A 17149-nucleotide genomic window follows, 5' to 3' on the forward strand; every position below is an offset into this window, starting at 1 on the left:
TCAGCGGTATTTGATCCCAGCTGACTCCTCTTTGAAGGTTCTGGGAGTTCAGCCACCATAAGAGAGGATTTCACGTGATTGGGGAGGGGAATCCTCCTGGCTGGGAGCATTCTGGCGTCCTCTTGAATGCCTCAGGATGTGGGTGTGAAGGACTTGTGTGGGCCTGGGCCCAGGAGACTGCCTGGATGCAGGACGTTAACGAACCCAGGATTGACATCAAGTCCCTTAGGGTCGGAGAATTCTGGCTTCTGAATCTAGAGATCTTGTGGACGAGATCGTCCTGACGGTCCCTGGGTAAGAAGGACATTCTTTCCCTTGAGTCCAGAAGAACTCCTAGAAATTTTTTCCTTGGAGATGGATGGAGGTCCGACTTCCCCAAGTTCGGAATACATCCCAGTGATTTCAGGATATCCAGGACTTTCGTCACATCCTGATTTAAACAAGGGACAGATGGGGCGATAATAAGAAAATTGTCCAGGTACGGGATAATACAGATACCCTGATGTCGGATGAAGACTACTGCTTCTGACATGATCTTGGTAAAAACCTGTGGAGCTGATGAGACTCCGAATGGGAGGACGTTGAACTGATAATGGCTGGTTCGATGGTTCTGGGCCACCGCAAATCTGAGGAACTTTCTGTGGTCGGGATGTATCGGTACATTATAGTAAGCGTCCCTCAGATCCAACATAGCCATTACCCAGTCCTGCCCAATCAGCGGGATTGCTGATTTGATTTATTCCATTTTGAATCTGTGGTATTTGATTACTTGATTCAGGGGTTTCAGGTTTATGATAACCCAGTGTTTCCCAGAGGGTTTTTTCACCAAAAGTAGAATAGTGAGAATAGTGGCCTTCTCCTATATCCTGAGGAGGTACCCAGAAGATTGCCCCTGCCTGAAGCAGATCGAGAATATCTGCATTGAGGCATCCCCGAAGGTGTGGAGACTGTAGGGAGGTAATTGTTAGACGGTGAGGAGGAGGACTCTCGAATTCTAACCTTAAGCCTTCCCGAATGGTACGCAGGACCCACTGATTTGTGGGGATGGCCTGCCATTGGGAAAGAAATCCTGAGAGTCGGCCTCCGACCGGAGAGCAGTCATTGTTTCTCAGGGGTCTGCTGGGGTTGAGGAACAAGGATGTTCCTAGCTTTACCCCTTTGGGGTAACTCGACCGACCCGATTTACCTTTACCCCAGTAATCCCTCTGGGGGGACCTGCTCACGGGATGGGGGGGGGGGATTTCCTTGAGCTTTTTTGCTCCGGAAGAGCTTTCTCTTTATCCGTAGCCTTGTCTAGGATGTCATCGAGGGCTGGCCCAAACATATAATGTCCCCGAAAAGGAATACCACATAATTTGGATTTAGAAGTTAAGTCACCTCCCCAGGATTTAAGCCAAAGAGCTCTCCTAGCGGAGTTGGAGAGAACTGCAGACCTAGCAGCTACCCGTACAGACTCAGCGGAAGCATCCGCCCTTAACCCCGTTGCCTTCTGGAGTAATGGTAGGGAATTAAAAATTTCCTCCCTAGATGTCCCCTGAGAAACGTGATTTTCTAGGGTACGTAACCAGAGAAATAGGGATCTGGCAACACATGCGGAGGCCACATTTGTCTTCAGCAGATTAGTAGATGTGTCCCAGGATTTCCTTTGTAAGCTCTCAGTTTTTCAATCCATAGGATCTTTGAGCTGCGAGGAATCCTCGAAGGGTAGAGCCGTTTTCTTGGTTACCCTGGACACCTGTACATCTACCTTAGGCATCTCCCATAAAGAACAGTCCCCCTCCAGAGGGAAACGATTCTTCAATTCTGATGGGACACTCAAAGTTTCTCAGGTAGGCCCCACTCATGAAGGATAAGGTTTTCAATATTCTCGTGAATAGGGAACCCTTTTGGGGTCCTAGGTTTTAACACTCCAAACATGTCATCCTGGATGGAATGACTCGCTACCTCCTCTTCCACCCCCATAGTGCCCCTCACCATGGAAATTAGCTCTTCCATATCTTCGGAAGAGAAGAGATATTTCTTATTGTCAGTTTTGGGGTTGGAAGTAGAACCCTCATTCTCCCAAATGTCCTCTGAACCCGAGGTATGGATCTCGCCCGAGTCAGATATAGTAGGAGCCATCTTCCTTTTCTTAGGAGGCGGCGGCTGTGGTGTTGGGGCCTGAGACAGGGCCGCCACAGAGGATTGAACCTCCTGTTTGATGAGGGTTCTGATGCTGTCCAGGAGGGAGGGCTGTTCGCTACGCAGCACTTCATCTGTGCATGGTTGGCAGAGCTTTTTCTTATAAGCTGAGGGAAACTTGGTCGCACAGGTACCACACTTGCGGCTCTTATCTTTTCTAGGGGCAGGGACCTTGTCTCCCTAGAAAGAGAGAGAAAGGCGAACTAAGTAATTTAATAACAAAAACTGGACAGCAAGGGACCTCATCCTCTACTTACAGTAGGAGGGTGAATGCTGGGCTCCGCAGAACAGAGTGCAGGGGTTTGTCGCCATCCATAGGGCCACCGGTCAGAAGGGACACAGACAGAGGCCCTACCTGGAGGCTTCCCCCGACCAGGAATATATACACATCGAGGTCGCCAGCTAATTCCATGCTCCTCCTCCTCCCAGGGTCTGTAGGGGGTGCTGCAATTGAACCGTATGTCATGACTGCCGCAGGCTTGGAATGCCTGCCGGCGCGCGCGCAGGCTCCGAAGCATGGAGGCTAGACCAGAAGTTCAGAAGTGTCACTTCCGGTGCGCATCGCGCGGCCACCAGCGGCAGCGAAGGGAGGAGAGAGAGCCGGGGAGCTACAGGAGGACCCCGGAGAGCTTCATCGCCCTGCTTTGCCCCACGAGGAGGCGCAGGAAGGGCAGGATGGAGGGTCCCAAGTCACGCAGAGCCTGCAGAGATGGGAGCAGTCACCGAGGAGAACGGAGCCCCCAACCTCAACTGCCCGGTTATTAAGGTAACAGTGCTCCAATCACCGGCCACGGCAGCACTATCTGAGAACCTCTTCATGCCTCATAGGAGACAGGAAAAACACTGGTGGTTGCAGGAAGGGGAGACATCCTCCGATACTGCTGTCGTGGAAGGTGACTGGAGAAACAGTTATTGCAATAAACTTGGGACCAACTCAATATTGATGCCTATGCATTTAGAATGTGAGGTCACAAAAGCGCCTAGAGGTGTAACGTGTAGGTGTCCCAATGCTTTTGTCCATATAGTTTATTTTGTACCAGTTAATGCCTAATAACCTTTTTTACACTGTGTCTTTATTGTGTATCTTACTCCTATGTTTAAATGACACAAGTCTATGATTATGTTTCTATTACAATCGCAAGAGTTCTAGTGAAAATAATCAAGACAATTTAGCCAGTAAGTGATGGTTAATCATAATTTTATATGAAACAGACAGTACACTTCAAGTAACTAAAAACACAAAAAATGGGTTTGTCTTCTAGGATTGTCAAAGGGAATATTAACGCAGCAATATGAAATGAAGTATCATACTCATTTTTTTTTCACTTCAGAGAAATTTTTCATCTAAGGCTGTGGATATCATATACCATTCACTAGATAGAAAGGATTAGTGGTGGAAAAGTCAAGCATTAAGTGCCGTCATGTTCAAGAGAAGAGTCCAGTCATTCTCTTCTGATCAGAGTTCATGCATCAAAGAATATATTTAGATTTCGGAGTAGAGCCGAGACTTAGATCATTATAGCCTATGAAAGGCTTTAAAACACAAAAGTTATTTCAGACCTGTACAGAATGAGAAACAGCCCGAAAAATGAAATATGAAGACTACAAGAGGAAAGACTGACACGTCTCCATATAGCATACATAAACCACGAGATTATGTAATCAGATCTGTAGGCTATCAGATTATAAAATCTAAATTCAAGGTTACGTACATTTTTAAGAAGAACCATTGGTTTTTTTTTTTCTTTGATTTTTAAAAGATCTAATATTTGTCACTCACTCACCAATGCTAAATGTGCACTTATAGAAAATGTAAAGAGATACATACCGGCAGGTCAGCATAGAAATAATGCTTTCGGTCAAACAGGGACTTCTTGTTTATGGTGCAGTTAAGAGCAAGGCCAGTCATTACAGCAGCTTCTACACACCTTCTGTTGATGGTCTACAATAACAAGAAGCATGAAACAAAACCAGTGAATGGAGTAAATCTATCCGCGAGGAGAATAGTAGCAGTAATGTTAAGCTGCAAGCGGTAGTCACGTTCTGAAAGTAACGCTTTCTTTTTCAGAACGTGACTCCTGTGTGACCAGAAATCTAGGAGGACACAGATCAACAAAGCTACTACAGTAGTTACCAACTGGAGACTCAGTGTGTAGGTAGAATAAGCATTATTGCACCTTAGATGAAGACCAGCATTAACTAATTTAAGGAAATACTTGGCAATGAGGAATGAGCATGGTATGTACAAAGGATAACTACCTAAAGGGTTATTCTGCCCCACTTCTGTATTGGTGATGCCACTTCTACTGATACCTGATGAGAAGTGTGCAGAAGAACCTGTCCCATTCATTAGAAGTAGACAGGAGGGCTACATCAGCATTAGGTATGGGCTCCACTTACAAAAGTGAGAAGAGATGGAATAACACTTCAATAAATGTGTTGCTGACAACCCACAATACATTTATTACCGTATATGGGAATCTTCAGTAGGATCAATGCTTTTAAGCAATCTGAAGTCTTAATTTAGAGAGATTCACGTTTTTCTTATATTTTGGTAGGTGATCAAATACGTCTCACTGCAAAATGCAAATATATTTATAGAATTTATACAAAGTGATTTTCTGGATATTATTTTTGATATTCTATCTCTCAACGTTAAAATTAACCTACCATCAAAATTATTGACTGTTCATGTCTTTGTTAATGGGCTAATTTACAAAATCAGTAAGGGATCAAATAATTATTTCCTTCACTGTGTATATATGGTATATATACGCACTAGCAATGAATATTAATTTTTCTGTAATAGCGAGCACAGTGTGAGCCGCAGCAGCCGGCTCCTGCAGCTGCCGGGCAATCACGTGTGCGGCTACTTAAGAGAAATGAACATTCACCTCTCTCCATTACCATGGGCTTGGAGAGAGGTGAATATTCATTTATCTTCAGTAGCGTCACATGTGACCGCCCGGCTGTTGACACGGTGAGAGCTACTTAATACTCACTGCCCTCCACACACATAGTTCCTGCATAGGGAGCGGTGAGTATTCTGGCAGCTGTGCTCTGCTTGCAAGCATCGCATGACGTGCCTGCCATGTGCTGCTTACAAGCATAAAGCAGCTGCTGGCACCGGAACAAGACGCTGCGAGTGAGCGCAGGAAGGTAAGTGTAATGGTTTATTTTTTTAATGTTTTTTGATGGGGGCCAATCATACCAGGATAAGGATGGAGCCATGCATACAAGGAGAAGGATGGAGCCATGCATACAAAGATAGGGATAGAGCCATGCATACAAAGATAGGGATAGAGCCATGCATACAAAGATAGGGATAGAGCCATGCATACAAAGATAGGGATAGAGCCATGCATACAAAGATAGGGATGAAGCCATGCATACAAAGATAGGGATGAAGCCATGCATAGAAAGATATGGATAGAGCCATGCATACAACGATAGGGATGGGGCCATGCATACAAAGATAGGGATGGGGCCATGCATACAAAGATAGGGATGAAGCCATGCATACAAAGATAGGGATGAAGACATGCATAGAAGGATATGGATAGAGCCATGCATAGAAAGATATGGATAGAGCCATGCATACAAAGATAGGGATGGGGCTATGCATAAAAGGATAGGGATGGGGCCATGCATACAAAGATAAGGATGGGGCCATGCATACAAAGATAAGGATGGGGCCATGCATACAAAGATAAGGATGGGGCCATGCATACAAAGATAAGGATGGGGCCATGCATACAAAGATAGGGATAGAGCCATGCATACAAAGATAGGGATAGAGCCATGCATACAAAGATAGGGATAGAGCCATGCATACAAAGATAGGGATAGAGCCATGCATACAAAGATAGGGATGAAGCCATGCATACAAAGATAGGGATGAAGCCATGCATAGAAAGATATGGATAGAGCCATGCATACAAAGATAGGGATGGGGCTATGCATAAAAGGATAGGGATGGGGCCATGCATACAAAGATAAGGATGGGGCCATGCATACAAAGATAAGGATGGGGCCATGCATACAAAGATAAGGATGGGGCCATGCATACAAAGATAAGGATGGGGCCATGCATACAAAGATAGGGATGAAGCCATGCATACAAAGATAGGGATGAAGCCATGCATACAAAGATAGGGATGAAGCCATGCATACAAAGATAGGGATGAAGCCATGCATAGAAAGATATGGATAGAGCCATGCATAGAAAGATATGGATAGAGCCATGCATACAAAGATAGGGATGGGGCCATGTATACAAAGATAGGGATGGGGCCATGCATACAAAGACAGGGATGAGGGAGCCTTGCATACAAGCATACGGATGAGGAAGCCTTGCATACAAGGATACGGATGAGGAGCCCATGCATACCAGGATAGGGATGAGGAGCCCGTGCATTCCAGGATAAGAATGAGGAGCCTGTGCATTCCAGGATAGGGATGAGGAGTCCGTGCATACCACGATAAGGATGAGGAGCCCGTGCATACCAGAATAGTGTTGAGGAGCCCGTGCATACCAGGATAGGGATGAGGCGGCCGTGCATACCAGGATAGGGATGAGGAGCCCGTGCATTCCAGGATAAGAATGAGGAGCCTGTGCATTCCAGGATAGGGATGAGGAGTCCGTGCATACCACGATAAGGATGAGGAGCCCGTGCATACCAGAATAGTGTTGAGGAGCCCGTGCATACCAGGATAGGGATGAGGCGGCCGTGCATACCAGGATAGGGATGAGGAGCCCATGCATACCAGGCTAGTGATGAGGAGCCCGTGCATGCCAGGCCTATATTCGAGTCAATACGTTTTCCCAATTTTTTTTTTGTGTGTTTCTTTTTAGGTAAAATTAGGTGCCTCGGCTAATACTCGGGTCGGCTTTTACTCGAGTATTTATGGTATGTTATTGGTCAATAAATCCCACCATCTCAAATGCTTCCATAGAAGATCACCAAGATTTCATCAAAAGTAGAAAGGATGGTGGAACAGAAACAACAAGGGCAGAAAAGTAAGACAATTCTCAGACCAAAATCAGAGAGTCCTTAGGCAAGGTGACCTATAATGTTAATATTAAACCCTTAAGTAGTTAATTCCTACCTTGCCCCCGAGGTTGGCGCCCTAAATATCGATATAGCGCTCCCCACTCAACAATGGCGAACCCTAAACAGTGCCCTGGTAACAATAGTTATAAGCAGAATATAAACATAAATGGTTGGTACTTATTTTGTGCAGATCCTTCTTAGAAAGGAGGAAACTGGCATGAAGGCAATTTTGAGTTCGGCCTAAATTTTGCTACTTTTCAAAGCTCTTATGCTGCATTTCTGGTGTGAAAGCTTTGATGCATCAAAAATCAGCTAACACAGTCAACATAAAAAATGTCATATCCCAGAATGTAGGTAGCTGTATCTTTATGATTATACTGTTCTATTTCTATCATTTGCGAGTTGAGTTGCAGATAACAGGAGTTCAATATATTAGTTTAATCATGGTGGCTCAGTGGTTAACAATGTAGCATTGCACTGCGGTCATGGACTTAATTCCCATTCAGGTCATCTGCAACGATGTTACGGTATATATTCTCTCCGTTTTTGTGTGGGTTTCCTCAATGCTCTAGAGCAGGGGTGGGGAATGGGGAATCTTTTTCCAGCCGGGGGCCATTTCTACCATCATTCGGGGGGTCACACAAAAATGATCACCTTGAAAATTACCCCGGTATATTTAGTCAAACAATTAATTATGGTAACTCACCCTTAATGTGACGGCTGGAGCTTCTCTTTGGTGCAGCTGTGATGTTAGGCGATACTGATCATGTTATTTCTCACAGTTGCTTTTCCAGGAGAGCAGTCAACTTTTTGTCATACCCTCCCCTCCTTGGGGAGGGGGGATATACAGCACTGGGGGGGGGGGGGGACAGGCACCGCCAGGGAGGCACATAGATCACCAGGGGACACAAAGATCACCGGAGGAGAGGCACAAAAATCACAGGGGGAGCCCAAAGATCACAGGGGGGAGCACAGAGATCACCGAGGGGTGGCACGAAGATCACGGGGAGGGCATAAAGCAGGAGGGCACAGAGATCACGGACGGGCACAGAAATCACATGGCACATATCACAGGGGGTACATAGCAGGGGGGCACATAGATCACATGGGGCAGAAAGCTGGGAGCCATAGGGGTGCATATAGCTGGGGGGCATATAGCTGGTGGGCACATAAATCATAGGGGGCACGTAGCTGTAGAGATCAAAAAGGGCATATAGCCGGTGGGCACATAAAGCACAGGGGGCATATAGCTGGGGGCACAGGGATCACAGGGGGTCATATAGCTGGGGGGCACAGAAATCACAGGGGGCACATAGCTGGGGGCACAGGGGGACATGTAGCTATGAGGCACAGAGATCACAGAGGGGGGGTACAAAGCTGGGGCCACAGAGATCACAGGGGGGTGCACACATAGCTGAGGGGCTACACCAGCAGAAAGTCACAGAAATCACCAGCAGACAGGCACGGTGCTGCCGGTACAGAGATCAATCTGGACTCTCTGGCAGCAGCTCCTCTTCCGGGACAGGAGGACGGGAGAGCATTGGGTGCTAACCCCGCCCACCCCTATGACATCATCATTCATGTGCAGGCAGTGTTCTGTAATGAAAGCTGCGTGCACTTTGGGGTTAAAGGGCCGGCAGCTGGCAGGATACGGCTGCCGCCCGAGCATTGCGGACTCCGGGACCTGCCCCTGGGCCGCAAGAAAGGTCACCATGGGCCACATGTGTCCAGTGGGACGGAGGTTCCCCACCCCTGCTCTAGAGAATGAGTATTTAAAACAGAACCTTTAATGTTAACTCAATAAAAAACTAAGGCATATACGAGGGGCGATCCAAAAGTAATGATAATCAATACTAAACACAATGAATATAGTCAAAAAAATTTTTTTATTTTTTTACATAGTCTCCTATCAAGTCTATACATTTAGTCCATCTCTTTTCTAAACTTAGAATTCCCTTAGAAAAAAATTCTTGATCTTGACCCTCAAAAAAATCCCCAACAGCGGTTATCACGTCGCTATTGTCATCAAATTTCTTGCCCCGGAGGTGTTCCTTGAGTCGAGGAAAGAGAAAGAAGTCACTGGGGGCTAGATCTGGCCAATAGGGGGGGGGGGTGTTCCACCAGTTCAAAGCCCGCTTCTTGAGTGGTAGCCATGGCAACTGCAGCTTTGTGAGCCGGCGCGTTATCTTGGTGAAACAGCACTCCAGCCCGCAGTTTGCCATGCCTTTTCTCCTTGATAGCCTCCCACAATCTTCTTATTTGTTCTGCGTAGTAGGAGCCCGTAATAGTGGCTCCCTTCTCCAAATAGTCCACCATAATAATTCCTTCATCGTCCCAAAAAACGGACGCTATAACCTTCCCTGCTGAGCTTGACACTTTGAATTTCTTCAGCGTTGGTTCGTCGGCTCGTTTCCACGTCATCGATTGTTGTTTAGTTTCGGGATCAAAGTGGTGGATCCAGGTCTTGTCCATGGTAAAAAAAGTGACAAAAAATTTTCCTTGTCTGCTTGGAACTTTTCGAGATTTGCTATTGAAATGTCAACTCGTTTCTTCTTTTGCTCGTCGGTTAACATTTTTGGCACCCAACGCGCGGAGACCTTTCTCATATGCAATTCTTTTGCAAGGATTCTTTGAATACTGCCATATGAGATCCCTGGGACCTCAGCTACATGCCTGATAGTCACTCTTCGATCTGCCAATACAACTTCTTCCACTTTTTTCACGTTTTCTTCATTGAGGGACGTGGATGGGCGTCCTTGACGATGTTCATCTTCCGTCGATGTTCTTCCCAGCTTAAATTCCTTGGCCCAGCATGCAACTGTGGAATATGGAGGAGAAGAGTCCCCCAATGTTTCCACCAAGTCGCTGTGTATGTCTTTGGTAGTCATTTTTTTCAAGCAGAGGTATTTGATGACAGCTCTGAGCTCGTTTTTTTTCGTTTTGATGTTTACTCCTCGGCAGTTCATATTCAAATGAATGTAGCTCCCGGGAATCGTGGTCTATTTAAGTGATTTTTTTTTCCTGGACTAGTGGGTACCTAAGATAGAAGAAAACATTTTATTTTAATTTCTGTGTGCAATAGAAATAACCGATCATTACTTTTGGATCGCCCCTCGTATTTGATCACAATCCATAAAAGGGTCTGTTCACAGACCGGCCATAAAAACACAAACAACAAAAACACACATCAAAAATGCAAGGTCCCAGATCCACAGTGATAGATACTCATGAACACATGAATGGAGTTGATTATAGTAATGGGATCTTGATAACAACCAACTGACAGAGGTCAATTTACAATAAAGTGTCAACAAATATATTGTGCCAGTTTACTTGTCCTCAAAAATACAAGCTAAGGTAACCAAGCATCAGTGACTCAAATATGAAAGTGAAATATATAAATAAGGGATTATCACACCTATCTGAAGGAGTACATAAGGATTTCTGATACACTGTAAGCCTAAAAGTAAATATAGGTTTTTCTGCCATTTTTCCTCCCACACCCCTAAAAGATACAGATAGGTAATAGAGATTGTGAGCCACTATGGGGAGAATGATGATGATCCCTGAAGCGCTGTGAAATTAATAGCGCTATATAAGTAAAATAAATACAGTACATTCAGGTTAAAAACACTAGCCTATTATTATGATGGAAATGCAAAAAAATTATTTATGTTTATGAAGACCATCTCTGAATATTTTATAGGTGTTGAACACTTGATTTTTATTATAACATGTGGTGGTCATGATTTTTTCCCCAAGCAGAAAGCGGCCAAAAACACTATGGAATCCTTATGCAAGCTAATTCAATGACAATTCTGTAGTGTTGTGCACATGATCAGTATATTTCCTTCGAGTACTTGCAGTGCGTTTTTTTCTGCAGCATGTCAATTCTTTGTACGTTTCTGCAGCATTTTTCACCCACTGACTTCAATTGAGTCAGTCAGATCCATAGCAAAAACACAGGTATAAAATTGTTCACAGATTTGCTGCGGATTTGCTGAGGTTTTGTTTGCGTATTTTACCAGCTTCCTAGGCCAGTCAGAGCGCTGTGGGGTCATGCTGTCAGATGTCAGCGTGACCCCCACAGCTGTGACTTGCAGTAATGCTACCTTGTAAATTGCTTACTGCAGGTCAGCAGACATGAGCTGACGAGACTACTGCTCCATCGGGCTACGTCTGCTGTCAGTGAGAACAGTGACAGCAAATGCCGCTGATGGGAAACAGTCATCAGCCGGCGACTGTGATCACAGTTCTATAAAAAAAAAGTTAAATAATTACATACATATCCTTCAAATAAAAAAAAAACATTATACTCACCTAACATCAAATCCCCGATGCCCTAGTCTCCTAGACAAAATGTAAAATATAAAAAAACAACAAATACTTACCTGTCCGCAATAGTCCACATAATCCTGAGTGTCCCATGGCGATCTCACTTGTAGCACAGTCCCATCGTGAGATGTCAAATAAATAAGGCAGCACACTGCGGCGCTAAAACATGCAAACATGAAACATGAAAATTGAACTGCATTACTGCATTAGAAATATGAAAAAATTAGAGCGTTTAGCGCATAAATTGGCCAATTCATGTGTACCTGGTAGCCACATTAAGGCATCTCTCGTATACCAGGACCTAGACATTCCTTTCCTCACTGAGAATAAACGTCTTCATCTGAATGGGAACCTACTGTGAATCCTCCTCTTAGACTAAATTTCTCTCTCTCTCTGTGGAGGGGTAATGGTCCTGCTGCGATTAAAACACCTGTGGCTAAAAGGTGGGGTGCTCAGTCAGAAGGCTAATGAATACAGATTTCAAAAAACTGACCGTCACATCCATACACAGAATAAGTGCGAACAGGTGCTGACAGATGGAACAGGTGACAGTCAGTTTTTTGAAATTTATATTCATTAGCCTTCTGACTGGGCACTCCACCTTTAGCCACAGGTGTTTTAATCGCAGCAGGACCATTATCCCTCCACAGAGAAAGAGAGAGAAATTTAGTCTAAGAAGAGGATTCACAGAAGGTTACCATTCAGATGAAGACGTTTATTCTCAGTGAGGAAAGGAATGTCTAGGTCCTGGTATATGAGAGATGCCTTAATGTGGCTACCAGGTACACATAAATTGGCCAATTTATGCGCTCAACGCTCTTATTTTTTCATATTTCTAATGCAGTTCAATTTTCATGTTTGCATGTTTCAGCGCCGCAGTGTGCTGCCCTATTTGACTGTATATGCATTGGTGACTCTAGGTTAAGCACCTGTTCGCACTTAGTCTATGTTTGGATGTGACGGTCAGTTTTTTTAAATTTGTATCCATCGGGAGATGTGACTGCTCTACCAAGCCGCCGGCGATACACTAACAGCAACTCTTAAATTTGGCGCATTTCACTCCAGTGAATTTATGATCAAGCCCAGAGTACATAACATCAGAGTTGATGAATTCCTAGATATACACTAATAGATGTTTCACACAAGCTTTAGTAATGTAATAATAGTGGAACGGTAAAAACACAATGGAAACGAGCCAAAACTCTCGGACAAAAAATTCACCATTATGGCATGTATACTTGCTTTAATTCCAAGTACATGTCATCTGCCGCCAAAGGTTTTCACAAATATTCCCATCATCTCATTGAGTATTTATGGCATTTAGAACTGCATTTGGAAAATTAGGGCAATTTCACACATGAAGGAACTTTAAAAAATAAAAACATAATACATGAAATGTACATCTTTTCGGGAGCAAAAAAAGTAGGTCTTAGAGGGTTTCAAATGTATTCCAGCTGAACGAATATTATCCTAGTCGAAGACACACAACAACATAATCTGCTGTAATATCTATAATGTGAATAAAGCAAATTCATTTCTAAAATAATAAAATTGCCAGCCATTTCTATGCAGCTTTCGTAAGGATTCTTGATATCAGAAAATACTGCAGTAATTCAAGGGCCACTGTTAAGTCAATATTAATGCTATTCATTTTTCTGTCAAAAGGTGACATGGCAGAGAAAATGTGATCGCTAATGTGAAATGGAGATAGGACTTTTTTTTCACTTAAAAAGAAAATTGGCCTTAGACTCATTTTATCCAGACGAGCAAAATTTAATAAATGACAGTACAAGAAAATGCCCGCAGTTATCTCTTTCTTCTGGCTAGAACGGAGGATACAAAAATCAGGCAGCTATAAAATGTTCAGAACAAAGGAAAATGCTACAATAGACATTTAAAACTGTATCATGTCTCTTAAAAAGGAGATTACCCATCACGAAGAGGTAAAACGTAGGCCCATTTAGACATGATTATGGAGCAAAAACTTGAATTACAATGATTTGTAGACTTCATGTGTGTGACTGTGGGGAATCAGAAACTAACGAAATTAATACTATTTCATGTATTTAGAAACTGATCTACACATACACTAAACAAGTGCTCCTCTGTTAAAGAGGATTTTTTACCAATTTTTCATGTTGAACGGGATACACGATGTAATAGTGATCTTAGCTTTCTTAGTGTGCGAAATGCAATCACACCTATGTCTGTGGTCAATCAACTCCTAATCACTCTGCAGTGAGCACGGTGGCATTCGAGCTCATCTGTGTTTTTAATCCCTTAGTGACCAAGCCAATTTTGACGTTAATGACCAAGCCAATTTCTATAATTCTGACCAGTCACTTTATTGGGTTAGGGCTCTGGAACACTTCAATGGATTCCACCGATTCGGAGCTTGTTTTTTTGTCACATATTGTACTTTTTGTTAGTGGTAAAATTTCTTTGATATGACATGGTTTATTTACGAAAAAAACAGAAATTTGGCAAAAATTTTGCAATTTTTGAAACTTTTAATTTGTGTGCCCTTAAATCAGAGTCGTGTCACACAAAATAGTTAATAAATAACATTTCCCACATGTCCACTTTACATCACCACAATTTTGGAAACAATTTTTTTTTTTTTGTTAGGACGTTATAAGGCCATGTTCACACTTTGAGGTTTTTACCGCGGAACCGCGGCGATTTTGCAGCTGCGGGTCCGCTGCAGTTTCCATTGCGTTTACAGTGACCTGTAAACCCTATGGAAACCGCAAACCGCTGTGCACATGCTGCGGGAAAAACCGCGCGAGAACGCAGCGGTTTACAACCCGCAGCATGTCACTTCTTTGTGCAGAATCGCGGCGGTTCTGCACCCATAGGAATGCATTGATCCGCATACTTCCCCCATGGGGCTGTGCCCACCATGCGGGAAGTAAGCGGATAATGTGCGGGTGGTACCCGGGAGAGGACACTCTCCTCCAGGCCCCGGGAACCGTATTTGTGTACAAAAAAAAGAATTAGAATAAAAAATAATGCTATACTCACCTCTCAGCGCTGCACGCGGCCGTCCGGTCTCAGGTTTGCTATGCGACCAGGACCTGCGGTGACGTCGCGGTCACATGACCGTGACGTCACGAAGGTCCTTCTCGCACAGCATCCTTGGAACTGGACCGCCGCGTGCAGCCCCGAGGAGATCGGGACGTCAGAGGGTGAGTATATCATTATTTTATTATTTTTAACATTACTATTGATGCTGCATATTGCTGCATATGCGGCATCAATAGTAGGAGTAAATCCCGCAGTGGAACTCGCAACACAAACCGCAATAAATCTGCAGGGATAACCGCAGCGGGTTTGCCCTGCAGATTTATCAAATCCGCTGCGGGAGAACCCGCAGGGACCCGAACCTACATGTGAACATAGCCTAAGTGTTATAAGTTGACCAGCGATGTCTCATTTTGCCAACAAAATTTACAAAAAACATTTTTTTTTTTTTTTTTTTAGAGACCACCTCACATTTAAAGTGACTTTGGCTGGTCAATAGGACAGAAAATACCCAAATGTGACACCACTCTAAAAACTGCACCCCTCAACGTGCGCAAAACCACATTCAAGAAGTTTATTAACCCTTTAGGTGCTTCACGAGAATTAAAGCAATGTGGAAGGAAAAAATGAACATTTTACTTTTTTCACAAAAAAAATATTTTAGATTCAAACTTTTTTATTTTCGCAAGGGTAACAGGAGAAAATGGGCCACAAAATTTGTTGTTCAATTTCTCCTGAGTACGCAGATACCCCACATGTGGGGGAAAGCCACTGTTTGGGCACATGGCAGGGCTAAGAAGGGCAGGAGCACCGTTTGTCTTTTTGAACGCAAAATTGGCTGGAACCAATGGCGAGCGCTATGTCGCGTTAAGAGACCAGCTGATGTACCTAAACAGTGGAAACCCCCAAATTCTAACTCCAACCCAAACCCCAACGCCACAACCGCAACCCCACCACCACAACTCTAACACCAACACCACAACCATAACCCCAACACAACACCACCCTAACCCCAACACAACCCAAACCCTAGCCCCAACCATAACCCTAACCCTAGCTTTAACCCCAACCCCAACTGCAAAGAATGGTAATTTTTTTTATTTTATTATTTTTACCTAACGGGGTGACAAAGGGGGGGTTTAACTTTTTTTTATTTTGATCATTGTCATAGGGTCTATCACAGTGATCGAAATGAACCAATAGGAAAAATGTCCTATTGTTGTATTTTCTTCCAGGAAGAAGATGTGGAGGGTCAGGGGACAAAGCCGGAGAGTCCAGGGGGTTTCAGGGGACCCCATTTCTCTCTCCTCTGGTATGCTAGATCATATCAAAGGAGAGAGAAATGAATGGGAAATCTGCCTTTTTTTTGTGATCACAAGACTGGGGATAGTAAAACCAGCCCGAATCATGTTGTCCAGAGTCTCAGCTAGCCCAGGTAGCCAAAACCCCAGAGATTTTCCGACGCTGGGGAACGCTATACACTTATTTCTCAGCGTCATGAAAAGCGGTGCTGATGAATAAGTACCCTTAATCGCTGACGTTAAAAGGCGTATCGACGGTTGTTAAGGGGTTAATCATGCAGGAGGTTAGACCAGCAGATCAGGGTTGTCTGTCATGAATATCACACACTTAAGGCCCCTTCACATTAAGCGACGCTGCAGCGATACCGACAACGATCCGGATCGCTGCAGCGTCGCTGTTTGGTCGCTGGAGAGCTGTCACACAGACAGCTCTCCAGCGACCAACGATGCCGGTAACCAGGGTAAACATCGGGTAACTAAGCGCAGGGCCGCGCTTAGTAACCCGATGTTTACCCTGGTTACCATGCTAAAAGTAAAAAAAAACAAACACTAGATACTTACCTACAGCCGTCTGTCCTCCAGCGCTGCGCTCTGCTTCTCTGCTCTCCTCCTGTACTGTCTGGGAGCCAGAAAGCAGAGCGGTGACGTCACCGCTCTGCTTTCCGGCTCACAGCCAGTACAGGAGTAGAGCAGAGCACAGCGCTGGAGGACAGACGGCTGTAGGTAAGTATGTAGTGTTTGTTTTTTTTTACTTTTAGCATGGTAACCAGGGTAAACATCGGGTTACTAAGCGCGGCCCTGCGCTTGGTTACCCGATGTTTACCCTGGTTACCAGTGAAGACATCGCTGGATCGGTGTCACACACGCCGATCCAGCGATGTCAGCAGGAGTCCAGCGACGAAATAAAGTTCTGGACTTTATTCAGCGACCAACGATCTCCCAGCAGGGGCCTGATCGTTGGTCGCTGTCACACATAACGATTTCATTAACGATATCGTTGCTACGTCACAAATAGCAACGATATCGTTAACGATATCGTTATGTGTTAAGGTACCTTAAGAAACCTGCTCTAAGTTATTGTGGGGGGAATCTTATTTCCTTTGAGTGTTGCTTCCTGCTTTTATAATAATAATCATAATAATAATAATAATCTATTCTATTTATATAGCGCCAACATATTCCTCAGCCCTTTACAATTCAACAGTTCATACACAAAAGTAATAATGTTACAGATAATACAATAATTAAAGCAAA

General features: G+C 44.2%; 1 protein-coding gene across 1 annotated transcript in view; it reads right to left on the reverse strand.

The window, feature by feature from the left end:
* GATB (glutamyl-tRNA amidotransferase subunit B) overlaps positions 1–17149 on the reverse strand; it is a 257231-nt gene that overhangs the window by 173341 nt on the left and 66741 nt on the right. Inside the window, exon 3 of the mRNA XM_069744064.1 lies at positions 4010–4123. Coding sequence (XP_069600165.1) covers positions 4010–4123 — 114 coding nt within the window. The remainder of the gene's footprint in view (positions 1–4009; positions 4124–17149) is intronic.

The sequence above is a fragment of the Ranitomeya imitator genome, chromosome 1, assembly GCF_032444005.1.
Source record: "Ranitomeya imitator isolate aRanImi1 chromosome 1, aRanImi1.pri, whole genome shotgun sequence".
NCBI lineage: Eukaryota > Metazoa > Chordata > Amphibia > Anura > Dendrobatidae > Ranitomeya > Ranitomeya imitator.